At 34.2% G+C, this 22,148-nt stretch overlaps 2 protein-coding genes across 3 annotated transcripts; both read right to left on the bottom strand.

Annotated features, from left to right (window-relative positions):
• Positions 1-200: 200 nt before the first annotated feature.
• LOC113117790 (solute carrier family 22 member 3) lies at positions 201-5,595 on the bottom strand. Of its 2 annotated transcripts, none has more exons than XM_026286711.1 (11): positions 4,935-5,595; positions 4,225-4,328; positions 3,950-4,104; positions 3,419-3,587; positions 3,205-3,322; positions 2,748-2,854; positions 2,378-2,592; positions 2,176-2,284; positions 766-878; positions 584-683; positions 201-511 (listed from the first exon to the last, which is right to left on the bottom strand). In XM_026286711.1, the coding sequence occupies exons 1-11, from the start codon at positions 5,328-5,330 to the stop codon at positions 427-429; spliced, it is 1,671 nt and encodes a 556-aa protein (XP_026142496.1). In that variant the 5' UTR covers positions 5,331-5,595; the 3' UTR covers positions 201-426. The 2 variants fall into 2 exon arrangements, with proteins under 2 accessions (XP_026142496.1, XP_026142497.1); XM_026286712.1 differs by having other exon boundaries at positions 201-508; positions 4,935-5,593.
• Positions 5,596-10,242: 4,647 nt separating this feature from the next.
• On the bottom strand, positions 10,243-18,352 carry LOC113117794 (beta-taxilin-like). Its single transcript, XM_026286717.1, has 10 exons — positions 18,209-18,352; positions 16,181-16,406; positions 15,955-16,046; positions 14,904-15,074; positions 14,396-14,590; positions 13,383-13,502; positions 13,156-13,230; positions 12,984-13,076; positions 11,777-11,872; positions 10,243-10,839 (listed from the first exon to the last, which is right to left on the bottom strand). The coding sequence occupies exons 2-10, from the start codon at positions 16,386-16,388 to the stop codon at positions 10,300-10,302; spliced, it is 1,590 nt and encodes a 529-aa protein (XP_026142502.1). The 5' UTR covers positions 16,389-16,406; positions 18,209-18,352; the 3' UTR covers positions 10,243-10,299.
• Between the last annotated feature and the right edge of the window lie 3,796 nt (positions 18,353-22,148).

Here is a 22,148-nt window from a genome sequence, read left to right as displayed (position 1 = left end):
TCAGACACTAACATATGACATAATAAAAGAACATTTACAGGTCACTACACGTTAATTAACATAAACTATTGTGTGTCAATACAAGGATTTCATTAAAAGTGAGTTTCACGGATGGCTGGATGTGAGTTATGACCATGAATATAAAACAGGCTACATCAGCCAGAATGTGAACAATAATAAAAATAAAGACACATCAGATATTAAATATGAAGAGACACATTTAATGAACAAAAGAAATATAGTCAACAAATAAGCAAATAAAGCATTAAAAAAGTCATTAAAATGTCTAAAATAATGAATGCACCTATACTGTTTTCTTTTAGATGCATATTACATATATTCAATTATGCTAATTTTACAGTACTGGGATATACAATAAACCATAAATGTTCTGATTACATTTATTGTTTGTAAAGGAATTAATTTCTAGGATGTACTCTCAGTTGCTTTCATTGTTTCAATGTTGATTTCAGGAACCGAAGGCCCATCTTTTTCCTTGTGTTTGCGCCTGCTTAAGAACATACGGCATTATTAACAAACTAAATTAACAACTATATTAACTATATGAACTAAAAACACCTACCGTCTCATATTTTCCACATCATCCACAGTTTCTGGCAGATCAACACCTCTCATTTCTGGTAAAAGCATCACAAGTCCACTGTACAGAACTGACATGGCCCCTGTGTATGGGGACAGAGAGAAACATGAGTCGATAAGAAACACAAGGAAATGATGATTTATGAAACTGAAATGACTTCTCACCATAGACAAAGAGGGGAAGCTCTTGCCAAATACTAGCTAATCTGTACAGAATAAACGGAGCAACAATTGCCCCAATGTCACTGGCTGACGAGCACACCGATACGCCTAAGTTTCTGTAACACACAAGAAAATAAGTAAATTAGTTACAAAACCAAGAAACATTTTATGCCTATTTAAAGAAATAATAATCTAGAAAAGGAAGACAAACTTTGAGGCGATGCTCAGTTGTTTAAAACATTAATACAGGTGTTAAAAATATGGTAAAACTAGTTTAGGGACCAATTCTCACTATTAACTAGTTGCTTATCACCATGCATATTGGAAGCATATTGGCCGATTATTAGAAGCACATGTTAATACCTTATTCTGCATGACCATATTTTAGATCCCTTATTCCTAGTACCTATACTTAAATTTAACTACCACCTATTAATAATTAATTAAGTTAAATAATAGTGACAATTGATCCCCAAACTAAAGTGTGGCTTTAATTTTAGAGGATTATGTGATTAAAAACAGCATTAACACACTTTCTTTCTTACAGTCTCTGCCCTGGCTACCTATTAAGTTCCGTATCAGTTACAAATTATCATTACTTACCTATAAGTCCCTAAATGGTTTAGCTCCAGCGTACCTAACTAGCCTTCTACCACGTTACAACCCATCACGCACCCTAAGGTCACAAAACGCTGGACTTTTGGTCGTTCCTAGGATAGCAAAGTCCACTAAAGGAGGTAGAGCTTTTTCACATTTGGCTCCCAAACTCTGGAATAGCCTTCCTGATAATGTTTGGGGTTCAGACAAACTCTCTCTGTTTAAATCTAGATTAAAAACACATCTCTTTCGCCAAGCATTCAAATAATGTATCTCTTAAATTGTGAGTGTAGTTGCATCTGATCAAAGGTGCTTTTTTATTCATTAGCTTGGGTTAAACTAATTTTACTTTGTTGGATCAGCAGCTATGCTAATGATGTCTGTATTTTGTTTCTATGTTTCGCCACGGGATTTACATCCCGTGTTAACTAGGATTTAAACAAGCTCCAGTCTGGATCCAGAACACCTGAGAAGAGATGATGCTGACCCTCAGAGGACCCCAGATGATGCTAACCCTGAATCAACAAACAGAACTAACAATTATTGCTAAATGTGTGACTGAATCATATAATAACTTAATTAATAATATTGATAGTTCATCGTCTAGCTGACTACGTCTTGTATTATTATTATTATTATTATTATTTTTATTTTTTCTAAAATCCTGTCAAATGTGCACAAACTACTAGCTACTAATAAATATTGTAGAAACATAATTTTCTGTAAAGTTGCTTTGTAACGATTTGTTTTGTAAAAAGCGCTATAGAAATAAACTTGAATAGAATTGAATTGAATTGATTAAAGACTGATAAATACCTGAGTGGTGTTGGATACAGTTCTGCATTAGCAAAATTCACAGTCTCATTCCCAATAGCAACAGCCAGTCTGCCAATTATCGCAATGGTTCTTTTCAGCCACGAAACGTCTTGAAAAACAGATTGATGAACACTATAAATGAAACATTTAAACATTAACAAATAAATGCTAAAAACATGTCTAGGGGTGTACTGTAGCTTACTCGGCGGAATAAATGGCACAGCCAAACAAGCGGCCCCTCCAATAAAGTTGACTGTTGCCATGAGAGGGCGTCTGCCAATTCGGTCAACTAAGAAATAAAATATAATTCCAGTTGGAAGCTCCACCACAGCTGAAATCAAAAAATCGAGGAAAACATTGTCTCCTGTGATTCCTAAACGTAACACCAAACCCTGGAACACTACCGCTCCAGTAAACCTGCAGGAAGAGGATGCAACAAAATCAATAAACCTCACACTGCGCATATAGTGCATTTGATCGAATAAGTTAAAGTGGTTTTGATTATTTTGATACTTATACTGTTAAACAGTTGCATAAAAAGATGTATTTCGAGACACATACAGAAAGCTCACCATGCATATATCAAGATGAGGGTGTGTTTCCTCATTTCAGGAGTCTTAAATAAATCTTTATATGAAGGGCGAACAATTTCCTCTTGTTTTTCTATCAGCAGATCCATCTAAAAAAATCAATAGTCAATATTTGATGTACAATATAATGACATATTTTACTTCCATTTTCTAAACTATAGCAAATAAACTGTGATAATGTGAGAAAATATATATATATAAATCTTGAATGCATATCACAAACACAAACAAAATTTTGTCTGTTTTTAAAGCCAGAAGTCTTGCACAACAAAATTACCTTTTGCAAATGTGTATATAGCAGCATAGAAATGATCAAATTAATGATAAAATATTTTAGCATCAATTACACACTTATTGCAAAAAAACGTAATGCTTAATGTAATGAAAAACCTTTCATTGGTTATACTGCAGCATCGAGTTTGATGAATAGTCTAATTACCTCTTGAAAGTCTTCAGGAAGTGATCTTTTATTGCACTTGGCGATGCTCTCAACAATTTTAACAGCTTCTTTTGTCTTCCTTTGTGACAGTAACCATCTGGGAGACTCTGGAATAACCCTGTTACAACATTAATGTCTGCCATATCCAGCAAATGATATATGATAGAATCTTACATAAAGATAACAATAACTTAAGTGAATATGTTATTATTACCAGTGATAGCTCAGAAAGATGAAAGTTGGTAGAGTCATTGCCAGCTGTAGGTTTTTCCATGAAGGAATGTAATACGCCAGAGCAGGAAGGATCACCAGACCCAATGAGTACATAGTACGGGACATAACAGAAACAAATTTCCTGTTGTTTGATCCAAAGAATTCGATAACTGTTTCGAATAAGGAAAATATATCAAGAAAACATTCCTGTAGCACACATGGCAGAGCACGGTGCTAGCAACTACAAGATCATAAGTTTGGTTCCCAATGAATGCATGAACTGATAAAATGCATAGCTTCTATGCGATGCAAGTTGCTTTGGATACAAGTGTCTGGCAAATGCATGAATGCTATATACATAACACAAGTTTACAATCTTAAAGCTCTGGAGCTTAAAGCACTTGAACCTCAAAACTGGATTGGTGATCCAGTTTTCAGATGTAAATGACCAAGTAGTTCTAAGAGCTCTAGTCTGATGTTAATTCACATACTCGAACAATAACAGATATTGTATGGCATCTTATGTACCCACCCAACACATATGTGGCTGTCCATGCACCTTTGGCGAAAAAGCCTTGCAAACATCGAAAAAACAGGAGGAGGGGGTAATATGGTGAAAAAATAATGCATATCCCAGAAACTGCAAGGCCAAATATTGATGCAATAAAACAAGATTTTCTCCCAAACCTGTAAAGAAGAATGTTATTACTTCAAGTCTGGAATGTATTTATATCATGATAGTAATGCCAATCGATTTTACTAAGCACTTTGAATATAACATGCTGATACACGAAAGATGAAAAATACCTGTCTGCTAGGTATCCAGTCACCAGGGCACCTATAAAAAACCCTCCAGCTAACGATACCTGGTTCAGGTCTGCAAGCCAAGAGTCTTCACAAACCAATGAAAACTGGGATACATGAGGACAACATTCAGATTAGGGCAAGTAAACAATGCTCTGACTGCAAAACTAATAAAAAAAAACGTGCATGCGAGTATCTACATGTCACTACTCATAATTAAAGAGATTAATCTATATTTAGTCACTACATCAAGGAGTAGTGTCAAGACATTAGTCACATGCAAAATTAAAGATTTTGTTTATATGTGCGTGTGTACTGTGTATATTTATTATGTACATATAAATACACACTCTCTCTCTCTCTCTCTCTCTCTCTCTCTCTCAGACACACACACACACACACACACACACAGTAAATATTTTGGAAATATTTACATTTATATATTACGTTAATATAATTTATTTTATGTATGCATATTTTTTCTTAAACATACACAAGCATCTGTGTATTTATATTTACACAGTACAAGCATACACATATTATGTAAACTTTTATTTTGGATGCGATTAATCGTTTGACAGAAGTGTGCTCAAGTTTAAACACTGATCAGTTACATTTTAAAGCCTGCATTCCCAAAGCAAGCAAATGCATGTTAATGATTTGTTACTTTCACTTCAGTTTGAAGTCAAAGCTGGTACAATAACAACTCTCACCTCTGTAACAATGGTGCTCCGGTTCTCATTAAAGGCCCAGCCTTCATTACAAGAGGATAGATGTGTGCTGTTGTTGGTAAAAGTGGACCGGTCAATGGAGATATTACATGTAAGCGCGCTCCCGTTCCAAAGCGCGTCAAACTTTGCGCATTTACTGAAGGAGCCGCGCGACCCCGTGCGGGGAACCGTCAGATCGCGGACCTGCTGCTCCGAGAAACCGCATTTCTCCCGGAGACCCGAAGTTTTACACCAGTGGTCTGGTGTGTACCCTAAGAATACGATTCCTATCAGCACAAACGCGAGTGACAAAATAGGCAAAGACCCCAGGAGAGAGATCCTCTTCTGATACAACCCGAAGTCTCCAGCTTGTCGCAAAAGTTGGTCAAAACTATACATCTTTATAAGGGCTGGTGGAAGCGGTTTCTATAGTAAACCCTGTTTTATCAGGCAGTCTGACGTTGACACTTCAGGTTGGACGTTTGGTGTGGTTTACTGCAGATACTTCAGATTAAGTCACGCGGAGGAGGAGTTATGAAACCATAAGAACCTGTTCAAAGTTCCTCCGCGTCAGTCATTCTGAGGAATCAACAGCCAGAACTGATTCGAAATGTTTGGAACCTGTGTAAAGTATTAAAGAAAGGTGATGTGTTTTTTTTTTTTTTTTTTTTTTTTTTAAATACTACACCCTTATGAAAAAGTAGTATACTTCAAGATTATATACTTAAGTAAAGTTCAAGTGTATTTTTAAAAATAGCCTACGTTATGTAGCAAGTATACAAATATCAATGTTCTAGTAGTATATTTGTAAGTCTACTGTTTCAATACTGCTTGGGACTAAATTGTCCCACTTTCTAGTATATAAAAGTATACTTTAAGTATAACAGCAAACTTTGAATAATTTGTATATATTTTGCTGTATGAATATCTGAACATACAAAACATCCAAAGAAAGAACAGGGTATCTGCTTTAAAACAAAACAAAAAAAATTATTCTAGCTTCACGCATTCTTTTTTAAACACTTGAATGTGTATCATAAAAAATAAAGAAATAACATTTTGAAGAAAAAGCTGAAAAAGACTATGAATTGGATTCAGAATGATAATTAAAATGTAGATGAAGCCGATCAACATCACAAAGCTTGACTGTAATTATTACCTCTTCATCTGTCATTTTATTTGATAACTTTACAGTTTTTATGCTGTTTCATGTCAGATGAGCATGTTAGATTACATGTGTTAGTATCTGTGCTGAGTCCCAATTCGCCTACTTATACTACGACCTAAAAGTATGTACTTTTTTTGTGAGGAAAAAGTACATACTTTTGAGTGTGTAGCAAAAGAGTATGCACGTTCTGGGACATACTTCGATGACGTCATGCAACGTGAACGACAACGTGTTTGCCTAGTTATGCACACCACAACTGTTAAAGTTTCATTCATTCTTTATGTCCAGTAAAATTTTATTTACTATTCCCATCTTTTTTTCTCATCGTTTTTTTTCACAATACATTTTACAATGTGTTCTTCTATCAAGTTGAGGAGTGAAGAAGCAGGGCTGCGTCGTCGTAGAACCAAACGCAGGTCGTTTGTGAGGTGACTGGTTCTGACGTTCATGTGCAATGTGTGTAACGAAATAAAATATAACTTTAATTAGGGTTAAACATTTGAATTCTTACACTTAAAAGCTGAGGGCGCATCTCCACTGCTGCACCCGGCTGCCATGTTTACATCACCGCAAAGCCATCGCAAAGCTCCTCCCTCCCGTACGCAATGGGTTGTGGGCAATATTAGCACTGAGAGTGTGCATTGATCTGCACTTCGAATTCTAACCGGAAATAGTAGACCATCCGGGTATCTTTGGAATACTCTTTTCAACATACTACGATTTGGGACGTACTAATTCTAGTTTCGCATACTATTTAGGACGGATAGTATGCGAATTGGGACTCAGCACTGGTGTTTCTTTCTTCTTCTTCTTCACTTGTGTTTTTTTGGAAATTCTGTGAAGAAGATGTGTACTAGCACCCTCTATCGTATAATAATGGAAACACGGATTCTAGGAGTATAGCTCAAATATATTTCGAATTTCTGAAAGTTTACTGTTGTTATTTTAAGTATATTTCTGAGGAGTACATAAAGCCCATTTCTGAGAAGTACATAAAAGGTAAACGCATACTTTCGTATTTTTAGTTTAAAGAAGTATACTAATATCACACTTGAATAATTTTTTTTTTTCTGGAAGGGCAGCCAGGGCCTGAATTTTGGAAAATGGGGGAACATTTCCCCTTTAGGTGGGGATTTTTTTATTGTGGTCAACTTTTTTTCATTTGAAGGAAGAGTTAACATATTTTTTAAACATTCAATCATTCAAACATTCAATCAGTTAAAAAACTGTTTTTTCTTCCAGGTCTGTTGTGAGCGCATTCACGACGCTGCATTGACGCTGCTGACTTATGACGCTGCTGACATATTTTCTGGCGCGTCCAATAACAAAGATAACACTTCAGCAGCATCAGACGTCATCAGCGTCAATGCAGAGTCGTGAACTCTTTCACAACAGACCCAGAAGAGAAGACAATGCTGAATGCTTTTTTTTTTTTTGACCAAAATGTATTTTCTGTGCTTCAACAAATTCTGGCTGACCCTCTGATGTCACATGGACTACTTTGATTATGTTTTTATTACCTTTGTGGACACTGACAGTATACCGTACATACATTTTCAATGGAGGGACAGAAAGCTCTTGGACTAAATCTAAAATATCTTAAACTGTGTTCAGAAGATGAACGGAGGTCTTACGGGTTTGGAACGACATGAGGGTAGGTCATTAATGACATAATTTTCATTTTTGGGTGAACTAATGCTTTAAATGTTTCGTCACCCAGTGTATTTGTGTTTTACAGTTTATAATGTAGATTCATATTTTTATTATGAGGAAGCTAAAAATAACTTTGCTTTCAAACTCTGAATTGAATTGATTTGAACTTAACAAGAAAAGTAAATTAAACAGTATGTGATAAAATAAGAATTGATAAACTGAGAAACTGAATAATCTGTTTAACTTTAAAATTACACTGGTTAGTCTTCAATGTATAAATAAGCAGCAGGTTTATTTAGGTCGCTGTCTCTTTAAGAACTCATGCACGGATCTAATTGTTATACAAGTGTTTGCATGAATACTCATCAAGATGGGCATTTTTAAATCTGACAACAACTCTGTCATAAATGTTGTTTCTTTTGCTCAAATAGCATTATAAAAACCTTATTTCTAAGGCTGCTGATGCGCTGACTTTACATGCTGGAGGCCCACATTTTTTAGCTAATCACAAGAACACGTTCGCAGTGATCGGATTGGCTGGCATAAATTTGGAGGCAAGTTTTTTGTGAGAAAGGCTGTGTAATTGGTTGAAATTGCTTATATAGCAATGTTAGAGACTGTAAAAAAATGCATATAGATAAAAATTGCCAAGATATTTTTGGTTTCTTGGTCACTTTTTAGACCAAATTTGCCACTCCCAAAAAAGCAATTAATAAGTAAGTGACGTGACATAGAGCCAAGTATGGTGACCCATACTAAGAATTTGTGCTCTGCATTTAACCCATCCAAAGTGCACACAGCAGTGAACACACACACACTGTGAACACACACCCGGATCAGTTGGCAGCCATTTATACAGTAATCTACTTGTTTGTAGTTTCACTATACAGACCAACGCCCACAATAATTACAAATGAATAATGAATTCCTTCCATAACTGTCAAATCCTGAAGTGATTTTTTACATTGTAGCAGCTACAACATTCTTTAGATAGGCTATGAAAACAGTGAAATTAAGATTAATTTTGAAGTAATCTTATTTTCAGTTTTTTGTATTCGTAAATATTGAAATAAGTGTAAACACGGCATCGCAGTGCAGGTTAACAGGTTAAGACCTCTAAAATGATTTGACCAATTAAAAGTTTTATTCAAAATCAAAGCAACCGTATGTATGATCTATGATTTAAAATTTTGGGATGATGTTTATACATCTGCTTTGGCCCTAATACTTTGTTATTGGTTTTTGTAACATGATATGTACTTCACTTGGGTTTCTAATTATACTCAGGGGTCGAATTGAGGGGGATGCTGGGGGGGATGGTATCTCCCATTCAGGCAAGAATCTTTTTTTCTACCAGTGCTTGTGTGTGTGTGTGTGTGGGGGGGGGGGGGTGGTAAACCAATATGTGGGGGTGCTAAGAAAATGAATCATATTGATGACGTCAGAGTTACTTCATAAAGAAATGGGGCTAAACCAGGGATATAAAAAATGCTGACGTTAGTAAAATCACCATCCCTCCTTACCATCCCCTTTTGATTATTGATGTTGTATATTATGTCAAACTTATCATGCAAATAAAATGTTAAAATGTTCTAATTATAATAATTCACAAACATAAAAATGATGATTGCCCAATCAGAACTTGCTAGTAACACTGTATTGTTACTGTAACAAACTGCGCACAAGTTCAAATTTTTCAATTGAGATTTTTCCTTGATTAGAATTTAAAGACATTTCCCTGTATAATGTTATTGTGCTGTATGTGTGACTGTGAGGGACTGAGACACTGCTATTCATTTTATACAATAGTGCAGTGCAATACAGTGTTTCATTGCTTGAAATGAATCTGTTTTTGAATTAATCGAGTGAGCCAATGGTCCATTCAGATGTTTCTAACGGAATCAGCCATTTTGAATGAATCATTTGATTTGAATAATTCAATAAATCATTTATTAAACTGGCAATTTTATTTTACTATCCATGACTCACCTAAACTAGCTAAGGCGCCAGCACAAAACACATTCAACAAAATATCAATCATCTACATTGACCAAAATTACTCAACTTCAGGCACCAGGAAGGGAAAAAAAAGTTTAAATTGTTAATTTAATAAGGAAAATTTGAATTGAGTAAAATTTACTTCAAGATACCCCCCGCAACAACCAAAGATATTGACCACACCACCCCCACAGAAATGTTTTCAAAATTCGACCACTGATTATACTCACCAATATTCATCCACAGGTTCACATCTCCCAACTCGAAAAACAATTTCAATTGTTTCAACAATTGGAAACAACTGGCTGTAGGCTTTTTAGCTTGAGGAGTTAATACTATATCAAATATAAAAAGCATTTAAATGATTACGTATCGATTATTTCCAACAGTTGCAATAAAGTTTCTCCAATGTATGCAACATAAATAACCATTTATACATAATACTACATGAGTGCATGCTTTCAAAGTTCAAACAAGCGCGATACACATGGATGTAGTTGTATAAAGTTTATTTGTTAATGGGACAAACTGACATTGAGATTAGTCTGTCTAATCGACCGACTGCATGTCTTTGTCTCTGAGATCTTGTTGTTCTTCGGACAGTGTGTCTGTGACCGTCTCCTCTGTGAAGTTGGACTCCATGTCGACCTGTTGCTCACCCTGAGCGTCGTCTGCACTCTCAACGCAGATGTTCGAGTCCTCGTAGGCCTCTGGCGGCAGATGGCGATGGATGGTGAATGCTGTCGAGAGTTCCTGTAGCCGAGCTTTCTCTGCCTTCAGGTTGGCAAGCTCTTTGGCCAGCGGCGTCACATCTGCGGGAGACTTACAGGTTGGTTCATTGGGGGTGTTTGCATCTTCAGTGACCGCTTCTGTTGGGCCTGTCACTTCCTCTTTAGGAACTGCCACTTCCTCTGTAGTTTCCTCAGTAGTCATTGGCTCGCTAGCAGCCGAGTTTTCGACTCCAGGCTGTTGGGACCCATGGAGCTTCTCATACAGGGTTTTCCTCTCGTCCTGAAGCGCTCTACACAGATTCTCCAGTTTCTGGGTCTTCAGGGTGATGAGTTCAAACTCCTTCTCCTTCAGCGCTTTCTGCATGAGAAATTCTTGATCATATTAATCTGTATCTACTATAAAGACTCATTCTCATTGTACAGATAGCTGATAAATCCTTAAAGTGCCTCTATTATGCCATTTCCAATATTGCCTTTCATGCAGTGTGTAATGTAGCTGTATGTGAAAGTAAACGATCTGCAAAGTTGTAAAACTAAAAAGTGCACGATAAAGTTATTGTCTCCCAAAAATAAAAAAATCAACTCTGAACAGGGGAAATGAGTCGTTAGTAATTCGAATCCCACTTTGGGTAACACATTTGCATAATGCGAGCCTATTGTTACGTCATTCTACTGATGACTGCTTGTCTAATCTCTGCGAGCTCAACGTGGGATTTACAGAACGCTTGCTGTTGGGCAATGGATCAATATCTTGTTTATTTGTATATTTCTATAGAGCATTTCAAATACAGAATTATTGAAAAAGGCATATTGTTTCAGGAACACGTTGTACGCGGTAGACCAACCACAACAGCCTCGGCCAATCAGAGCATTAGAGGACTTTAGAGAAACTGGATCTTTGAACTGCTTCGAATTAATCGTTTGAGAAACGCTGGAGAATGAGTTGATATTAAATGCATATTTTGAGAAAACAAAAGGGTTATGTGACCTTGCATGCATGTAATCCTGTTGTAGGAGACTCCCAAAACAATATTATGATTCATAAAAATGGCATAATGGGGGTTAACTTTAAAAATGTTTACATGTTTACAACTTTGTTGGCATCTATGGTTCAGTGAAGATCTTTTAACATGCATGGAACCATTGCACAAAAGTTTCTTTACAGTGAATCAAAAGGTTAAAAAGGTTTGTTATAACTAAGAACTAATTACTATAAGGTTCTTTGGAGAACCTACTATGTTTAACTGATTTCAACCATATTGAAGTATGATTGATATATAACCTGAGCAACTTACATCTCCAACCATATCAATGAGAGCTTTATTGCAGCCATCAAAACGGGATTTCCAGGCCACTGCCTCCTTCTCCAACTTCTTCATCTTCTTTGCCATCTGTAAGACAAATCAAGACAAATCAAATCAGACAGACAGCAAGCTGCTTTTTACCTTTATTTATATAGCACTTTTAAAAGGACAGTGTGTCAAAGCAGCTTTACAGTATTAAATAGGAAAATTAGTGTGTAATAATAATACAAAAGAACAACAGTAAACACTCAGTTTCAGTTAAAGTCAGTTCATCTTCTTATGTAGTAGGCCTATCATATTTTCATATTTCACATTATATTTTTATTCATATTTTGAACTTGCTTTAATTTAAATTAAATGTTCAGTTTTCTTTTTTTTAGGCTATAGTTTTAGGAAGATTGTTGTGTGCTTTTATCATATTATTTTTATTATTATTATTATTTTAGATATTACTGTTTAGGTTTAATTCAGTTTTTTTATTTCAGTTATAGTTTATTTTAAGTCTATTCATTTGGAGTTAGTACTTTTAGTGCTTCAGCTTAAACGTAGGCAACATTTCTAATTTGTGTCTAGTTTTAAGATTTTCAACTAATTCATTTAAGATTTATTTCAGTTTATTTCTTTTAATTAACAGAACTCAGCATTTATTTTATTTTTTTTAGAGAAAGGATTTTATTTTATTTTTATATATTACTATTTAGGTTTAATATATTTTTATTTAAGTTTTAGTTGCAGTTTTAGATTTATTCATTTCTAGTTAGTTATTTTGCTGCTTCAGCTTAAACTTGTTTTAGTCTTAGTTTTAGTTTTGGTTGCCAATGCAACATTTCTAATTTTTCTGTAGTTTAAGATTTTCTGTAAAAAAAATATATATATATATATATATTTTTTTTAAATAACAAAAATGTTTTTATTAGTGTAAGTCTTAGTCACCAATAATAAGCCTGATTAAACATGCTAGAAATGAACCCTAATGTTCTGTTCAGGGTCTGAGAGACACACTAAAGATTGATGCATTTAATGTAAGACTCTTAAACAAGTTTCGACAAGTTTGAAATGTTTTCTATGTTGGACCTATCCACATTTCTGAAAGGTATGTGCTGAAGTTTCAATAATATATACATATTAGTTTGGAGGGATTGGGTATGTGAGGAATGTATATAAAAAAAACAGATTTTATAATTTCAGAGATATACACCTTGTCCATGTCCTGTTTAAAGCTGGCGTACACATTGTGGCTCTTAGACACAGTTCCTTGGAATTCATCAAACTTCTCAGAATATACTGCAAGCTGACAGAATAGAAATGTTTTAATTTCAGAACAAATTTGAGAAAACAATAGTGATGTGTATCATTCATTATAAATGTACCTGAGCCTTCATGTCAGTCTCTTGTTCTTTCAGAAGTTTAACCTGTAATTTGGCCTCTGCAGTCTGCTTCAGTAACTGGAGAACAATTATAGATCGGAAGTAACAAAAAAACCCAGAAAACAACAGTAAACTTATTTCAGGAGTTACCTGCATTGAACAATGGCAGTAATGCATTAATGCAATAAGAATATGTTTTATTATATGAAATCATGGGATGTTTTACTCACATGTTCCTTTTGCAGCTTGTGTTTCTCTTCAGCTTCTTTGAGCATCATGTTGGCCTGTGTGAGTTTTGTCTCCAGTAATTTCTGCTGCAGGTCTCTGTGCTTGAACACTTTTTCAAGATTCTGCATGGAGGCCAAAACACAACCTCTCAGTTTTGATTAAATGTGTTTATTGCTATCCACATAATATTTAAAGGACTATTTTACACAAAAATATAAATTTGATAAATGATTTTTTACTCATCCTGTAGATGAGCGTGTTTCTTCAACTGAACAGGTTTGGAGATTTGTAGCATTCCATCACTTGCTCAGCAATGGATCCTCTGCAGTGAATGGGTGCCGTCAGAATGAGTGTCCAAACCACGGATTTAAAACATAAAAATAATCCACACCACTCCAGTCCATCAATTAAAATCTTGTGAGATGAAAAGCTGCGTGTTTGTAAGAAACAAATACATTATTAAGATGAATCATCTAGACATTTAATATTTTAACTAATGCTTCTTGCAAAAATAGTCCATAATCCATGATAATGCTTCCTCCAGTGAAAAATGAATCCCCTGTTTTTCTCTCTCACATCAAAATCTACCCATATGTGCTTAGAATAATTTTGGCCTTTTTTCACTTGTAAACAATGCTTGCCTTGATCTTTGCATATTTCTCTCCTGATTCAACAGTTTGAAGTTGTTGAAAATATCATAATGTTGGATATGTTTCTTAAAAAAAATGCATCTTTTTGCTTCTCAAGATGCTAATTGATGAACTGGAGTGGTGTGGATTGCTTGTGGATTATTGTGATGTTTTTATCAGATGTTTGGACTCTCATTCTGATGGCACCCATTCACTGCAGAGGATCCATAGGTGAGGGATTTATTGTTAATGCAAAATTTCTCTAAATCTGTTCAGATAAAGAAACACACTCATCTACATTTTGGACAAATTGACCTTCATGTTAGAACATAACTAACTCTGAAATAAAAATTAATAAAAAACAATATGGACTAGTTTTCCCTCACCGCCTCTCGCTGGTCATATTTAGATATGAGGTCCTTGAGTTTCTCAGCCAGGTCGCTGTTCTCTTGACACAGTTTGTTGTTTCGGCTGCTGTGCTCCTCGATCTGGGCCTGGATGTCCGTCAGCGTGCTCTGGAAATGCGTGGTGATTTCCTTCCGCTTCAGGTCATCCTCACGGCACCGCTGTAGAATTTCCTCCTGCACCAAAATATGAGGTATCTGTCAATGTTTTATAGTTTTAGTAAAAATAAATGTTCTTATTATTAGAGTATGAAGTCTTTCTCCTTCAAATTTTTTATGTTAAATTCAATGCATTACTTGTTATTTGTGAATTTATTAGCAGTTTCGGAGTGGAAAAACTGTGATTTCAGTACAACTTCTCAACATTGATACAATGTTTAAAATGGAAAACACGACACACTTTTGCTTTTTAATATTGATTGCAGGTTTTGATTTGTGCTCATTAGCAGATACCAGTGGTTCAACACAAGCATATGCATGGTATTGTCACCTTTAGCGTCTTGTTGTGTCTCTGCAGCTCTCTGCACAGGCCTTCTAGTTTGCTGCGGGCCAGAACGGCTCGGCTGTGTTCGCTCTGAAGCTGATCCTTCTCCTTCAGCACCTGGAGAAGTTTCTTCTGCAGGACCTTCAGCTGTTTCTGGTCTGAGCGGTGCTCCTCCAACTGCAGGTACACAAAATATAATTATGATCTCTTTTATTTAAGAGAAAGCCATCTTAATATAATATAGCTGAAAAGACAGCTTAGAAAGTTTTATGGAAATTACTTGTAATATTTTTTCATATTTTTTAAATAATTTATTTATTTATGTGTTTGTTTCATCATTTATTTATTTGACTGTTATTTAAATATAAAAAACAATTTAAGTTTCAAAAGTATAAAATTAAAAATTTTATGAAACAGGCAGAATGTGGTTGATTATTGACTTTAGTAGTTTAGTGTGTTTTTTGATGAGAGCCTTGGCTTTCTATCTATCTATCTATCTATCTATCTATCTATCTATCTATCTATCTATCTATCTATCTATCTTTAATTAATTAATTATGTAATGATGGATATGTACAATACAAGACAGACTAAATAGGATATCCCTAAACAAAAAAGTATTTCTATTTTTTATTTGTTTAATATACTTAAAATTATACCTAACAGTATATTAAGTCACAAAAGTATAATCATAAAAGTTTTTTTTTCTGCTCAATATTTATTATGTTTTATATGTACTATATAAATGATTATTTATTTATTAAGATGATTTTTGTAATGGAATTTTATTTTATTATTCATTTATATTTAGAAATGATTTATTTGAAATGTGTAAGACCGTTTACTATAGGACAATCCAAAACAAAACTGCACTGAAATAAAAGAGTATTAACATAGAAGGATGCAAAGTCTTTCTTTTTCTTAATATACTTGAAATGTTTCCACAAAGTCAATTTACCTTTTTTTCATTTAACTAGTATTTTCAATGAGGTAGCTTGTTAAAAAGTGATTTATTTTTATGTTTCAAAGGCAGAACGTTGTTGATGACTGTACTCACCAGTTCAGCGTGTTTTTTAATGAGAGCCTCCAGTTTCTGCTCGGGGCTTCCCAGTTTATTCAGGCTCTGCATGAGCTGCATGGCTTCCTTCCCTGTGATTTGTTACACAATGTTGTTTGGTCACACAGTTTGATAGCATTAAGTAAGAAAATAGTTTGGTTTAATTGATCACTAATGACATTTCAGATAGATTAACATGGGGTTAAATTTTTTGCATGTGACTCACCGAGGCCTTTCAGCATCTTCTTCTCCTTTTTCTGGTCTTTGGTTTTGTCTTGAACGGCCTCTTCCTCAACATCCTCGGCCTCACCTGGCTGTTCGCTCACCTGATAGGTGCTGATGATGTCCTCCAGCTGCTGACTCAGATCCTCGGTGAGGTCATGGGTCACTTCAGCCTTGGTGTCACCATTTGTAGACTGGGAACAGCTCTCCATTCTGATGGAAATCTGCTTCTGAGAAAGGATAGAGACGCTTTAAGATTGAACAACAGAGCTATCACATCACAGGTTTTGATTTCAAATTAAATCCTGTTAGTAGTTGGTGTGATAATTTTCCTTTTTTTCACTTTGAAACAATTTTTACTCAGAAATTGCTAGTAAATTTTACAAACAATTCAAGAATTCAAGACACACTGAAATTAACAAGAAATTTTAAATTTTGTTTTCTATGTACTTCAGTAATCTTTTATGTATTTTCAGCTTAGAAAAATCATTTTTATGACATTACACAAAATGAAAAATGTATCAATCTTTTAGAATGTTTAATGTGATGGTAATTATTTCTCTTTTTGGAGAAAAACATTTAAGATTTATTTAGTAGTCTACTTTGATTCATAAAATACAAAGAAATACATCTTTTTAATATTTTATATTAATGAATGATAGAAATTCATACATATATATATTTTTATTTTTTTTATTTTTTATGTTCCCATTATGTTATGAAAATATTAATCGTAAATGTTGTCTGGACATTCAAAACATTGAGTTTTTTAAATGCAACAAATGTTTCTCTTAGTTATGAGAATGTTAACGAACATTCCATTTTTTCATTTCGGAAAGATTATGAGGATGTTACATTTGAATGTGAATCTGAACATTCTGAAACAAGTAACAACATTTAAAAAAAAATAGAGATGAACATCCAACTAAAACAATTAAGGAAAAAAAAAACATTCCATGAGTGATGTAAATGCAGTTTTTGTGCTAAAGTTTAAGAACATTATTAAAGACCACATCATCCTGGAAGAACGTTTGTTCAGAACTTTGATCCAGAACAGAGGCCCTTGCCAGAACTTTCTGAGAACGTTCCCTGTAATGAAATGTAGTAACAGGGACAGCAATTTTTGCTTCTAAACTAATGAACAAATTGTAAACATAAATACCCAAAGATATTGTGAAATAGAATTTCCATGATTGTATCACACTATTCAGAAATGATTTCAAATTAGACATACTTTAAACTTCACAACTAGAGCTTTAAAGGAATCTTTCATAGAAAAATTCTTATAGAATCACTTGAAAATCACCCATATACAGTTTAACAGTGACACAGTCAGATCAGATCATGAAGTGCGATGACTGCTTTATGTGTATCTGCTCTTAATTATTGTAAAGAGCTGTTTGGGGTTGTTTGTCCTCTGACTGTCTGTTTACCCCGTTCATCAGGTTAAATTTAGCCTCTCTGTCCGGGCTGATGACTCCCTCTTTCACAAGAACAGCACATGGCACCTGTTCATGGCCTGGAGTCTATTTCAAGAGACTCTCAATATGGTCAGCTTGTCTGTTTATTCTCCAGCATGTCAGCATTCATGAGTGTTCAAATGATAGTTTGTAAAACTGCACTGCACATTTAATAATAATAATAATAAAAAAGTATATATATATATATATATATATATATATATATATATATATATATATGCAAAATAGTGGTGCAAAATGCAAAATAGTTTTATTTTTCAGAATGCTTTCTGCCTTCCAGTTGACCTACACTGAACTTTCATGCATTTGAATATATTTCCATTCCTCTTGCTCTTATATCTTCAAGGATTCAACAGACACACAAGACTTTTACACAGAAATTGAGTCTAAAAACACACGCTGTGTTACACTGAAACATGCGGAGCACGTCGATATATATATTTACCTTAACCGTATGACAACATGCAGTCAAACCAGTTCACGTTTTAAAAGCTATAAAGACAGTATATGAGATGTTGGGTAAAGTTCAGGAGACGAGAGGAAACACTTACCAGCAGGAGCAGTGAGGGAATGAGTGAGTGAGAGGAGCAGAAGCTCTCAGGACAAACACAGCAGCTGCTGGAGGAAGACAGACCTTAAAATAATCAGGAGGGATCGTCCAACACGCTGACTCTCAAACCATGCTCCGTAGATTGAGAATATCATGCGTGGATTCTGTCTGATCGTTGGGAAATCTGTAGACATGAATGACAAAGGCAAAAATGTTTCAAAACAAATCAGAGCATTTTAGAATCTGAATATTATAATATGAAATTGAGAATCTCATGAATTTTACTTTTTGTTTTTTGCTGTTGTTGTTTGTTTTGTTTTTTTTGTTTTTTGCATCACAATTTAGGATCACAATATTGTTACCAGTCATGTATGCCACAAAAAACATTCTTTAATTTAAAAAATGTTTGTGTTTTTTAAAAACATCTAGCCTATAAACAATATTATATAGTTCCAGTTAATCATAACTAATAATTTATGCATATTTAAATTATATTGTAATGTGAAATTGTGAATCTCATGAAATGTAAAGAATATGTAATTTTGCACTTTATTGATTGATTAGTTGGAATTTTTTTTATTTTTTATTGTGGATTTGTTTCATGACAGCTAAGTATATTTTCTTGCCATTTACCATTACTGTCATTTAATAAAAAAAAATCTCATGAATTAATCATGTAAAAAATATAATAATATGATTTAAATTGTATACAAATTATTTGTGCAGCATATTTGTATTCATGGTACTACCTTCAGTCTATGCTGATTTCAAGTAAAAAATGTATATTCTGCAGTAACGTGCTTAATCATAATGAAATAATGAACAAATGCAACATATTTAAAAAAATAATGTACAAATTATTTGAAAAGACCACATTATTTTAAAAGTATGCATGCACAGTAAGCTACAACTCCAGTATTTACCCTCGAAAGTTCTTCATTATACAGTCCACTGCAGTTCTTCTAGTAACCAATACTTTGACCAAGCCTCCATTCATCTCAGTGTGAACAAAGTCTATCAGCAGAGCGGCACGTTTTCAGGATCGCATGGTATGACCTTCTGTTGCATGGAATTGCACAGATCGCATATGAAAGCCACATGGATAAATGCTGATCTTTTCACTAGTAGCTTCATCAGCTTTGATATGTGACGATGCTGGGACAGAATTATTTCCCATGAAGTCTTGCTTTAATGCTTGGTTAAATGTGGAGGACAAACTGTTTACTTGGGATCAGCCTAGTAAGTTTACAAATATTTGTTCATTCTGTTTGTTCATTCTGGTTATGCTTTTTAAATCAAACTCGAAAATGCTACATGCAAAAATGACTAAGTATGCATGCATGTTTGCAATGCATGCAACTTCCAAAAAAAAAAAGGCATAAGCAATATTTTAAAAGTATTTACAAGCTTGTTTTGAAAACATGTACAAATGTACATTTCTTTAATTTAATTTTAAACCTTACATTTGTTGTAGTTTTGTCAGCTGTTCCCCTAATGTGCCTCAAAGGCCTGTATTTTGTTTCTGCTGATGTATGTGTGGACCATGTCCAATCCCTTTGTTTTTCCCCTTTTTGTTGTCTTTTGTACCTCTGGTATTAATGGAGGAAGGTTTTATTTTATTTTTTCTGATGTTTCACTATTTTTATGGCACAATCAAGAAATCATATTATTAGGTTTTTTGCATTATTGGATGCTTCATACTAGCCGACAACATTAAGTCAACAGATTTCAACAGTTTTGTTTGTCTATTTTATTTTCTCTCCCTTTTTTTTATTTTTCAAGAAAGGTTTAAAAGCAATTTACTATTTTTTTTTAAATGCACCTACCTTACAAAATAATTAAATGTGGAAGGTTTTTGTTTTTGGCAGGTTGTGGGCCCTGCAGCTACAGTAGTGACGGTTCTTGTTCCAGGGGCCGTATTCCATCTGTATGCGGCATATAAAAACATAGACCAAGAGGATATTCTAGAACAGTGGTCCGCAAACTCAATTCCCGGAGGGCCACAGCTCTGCAGAGTTTAGCTCCAACCAGCTCCAAATCACACCTGCTTGGAAGTTTCTAGTAATCCTGAAGACCTTGATTAGCTGGATCAGGTGTGTTTGATTAGGGTTGGAGAAAAACTGTGCAGAGCTGTGGACCTCCAGGAATTGAGTTTGAGACCAATGTTCTAGAACAACCAACATACAAGGTGGTCTCATTTCTGTACTGTTAGACATCGTCCTGGAGGTGGCAGCATTCTGGATCCAGAGTTGTCTCTTTGGATTCCCGGTTCATTGGCTGTACTTCTCTGATTCATTCAACTTCACCAAGTGCGTGGTACCTGAGACCATCGTCTTCAGTGCAATGTACATTTTCACAATTATCACCATGATTTTGTGTATGGCAGAGATTTTTGAAATCCTCTGCAGAAGGCTGGGCTATTTAACACATCAGTGACCAGCTTAAAAATAGCACACAAAAGAATGCAATGTATAATAGACATTTTTCATTGAATCAAACTGCATTCCTTCCATCCAGGTTTTACAATTATTTTCTGACTCACTGTGAAAACTGTACTGTAATAAGTGCTTGTAAATATTTTGCACAATAATAATGTAGTGTTCACCTGACTTAGTCTTAAAATAATCAATGACTTGTTTTGTAATGAAATGTCACCGTCTTGTTTATTATTGTAGATGTATGTTTCATTATAAATATTAAACTTTTTGCTGAAATCGTTATGCTTACTATAAAATTAGCGATTTAGAAAAATACAAAATAATGCAAAAAAAAAAAAAGCATATAATTATGTGCTAAGTAATCTGGATGTTTAAAACATTAGAGATTAATATATATGTATTACGCTGGTTTGTTTATATATTTCATATGTGCATATTTCATTTTGAGGTAAGAGCAATGTGAACGTTTTTATAATAGAACTTTATTTTTTTATTTTTTTAAAGGACATCTTGTAATCAGAGTAGAACAAAAACAAACAATTAAATAAGAAGAAATCAGCTGCCATTATGGGCAAAACAAAATAAATATTCATGAACTTCTATAAATGATGACCATGTACCAGTCCATAAGATAAATATCAGCTGTAATTTCTAAAATACCATAAATTCAACCTAGATACCTCAAAACCTTTAATATGTAATACTGTAAACATGACATGAAAGTTCCTTCAGTATAAACTCAGTTTAACTTCATCACAGCATTTTTAAATACTCAAGACTATTCATATAAATACCATAAACTGACTGCTACTTCATATGATATGCGTATGTTTAATATGAGATAGCACTTATACCTTCTTTAGAGACATTTAAAATGACAGGCTAAAAATGCATACATTCAATCAGTCAGACAGTTTCACCAGACAAGACCCCTTCAATATGATGCCAAGAAAAACCTGAAAAAGCAACTATCCCTTCAAATATACAATTCATGTTTGCTTACTTCAACACAAGCCACTCTTCAAAAGTAATTACAGTACATGATAGCAATTATGTGTGTGTGTTTGTGTAAATACGTGTGTGCGTATATATGTGTGTGCACATATAGTTGACTTAACAGTGACTGGAATGTGTGAGCCATATGATTAATTCAATGAAAAATCATTTAAAAGAGCTTCAATATTGAGGACACGGCATTCAGTCTATCAGCTCGTTAGAAAGTGCTTTGAATAGTCAACTTTATGCATGATACTTACCGCTTTTTATATAATTAATATGATGTCATATGCAGGTCTATATTAAAATGCCTTGTAATGACACTTCTTTACTTAAGTGCAGAAACATAAAGATTAAATAAGGAAACGAGGTATGATACATTTAGAAAAATACTATACGGTGGAGGTGGTTTAAACTGTTTAAAGAATTTATCAACACTTTTGGATTTTTAATCTTGAATCATAATGCAGTTAAGTTATAAAGATGCTAGCAAAAAATATACAACAG

Source organism: Carassius auratus, chromosome 17 (genome assembly GCF_003368295.1).
Source record: "Carassius auratus strain Wakin chromosome 17, ASM336829v1, whole genome shotgun sequence".
Taxonomy (NCBI): Eukaryota; Metazoa; Chordata; class Actinopteri; order Cypriniformes; family Cyprinidae; genus Carassius; species Carassius auratus.
The sequence above is the reverse complement of the archived record's forward strand: the minus strand, read 5'-3'. Positions and strand labels throughout refer to the sequence as shown.

Coding starts and splice junctions, on each gene's coding strand:
- LOC113117794 (XM_026286717.1), bottom strand. CDS start 16,388: ATGGAGAGCTGTTCCCAGTCTACAAATGGTGACACCAAGGCTGAAGTG. Junction 16,047..16,180: donor GAAGATGCTGAAAGGCCTCG/GTGAGTCACATG, acceptor AACAAATCACAG/GGAAGGAAGCCATGCAGCTC. Junction 15,075..15,954: donor TTAAAAAACACGCTGAACTG/GTGAGTACAGTC, acceptor GTGTACCTGCAG/TTGGAGGAGCACCGCTCAGA.
- LOC113117790 (XM_026286711.1), bottom strand. CDS start 5,330: ATGTATAGTTTTGACCAACTTTTGCGACAAGCTGGAGACTTCGGGTTG. Junction 2,593..2,747: donor CTCATCTTGATATATGCATG/GTGAGCTTTCTG, acceptor CTCTTCCTGCAG/GTTTACTGGAGCGGTAGTGT. Junction 512..583: donor GATGTGGAAAATATGAGACG/GTAGGTGTTTTT, acceptor TATGTTCTTAAG/CAGGCGCAAACACAAGGAAA.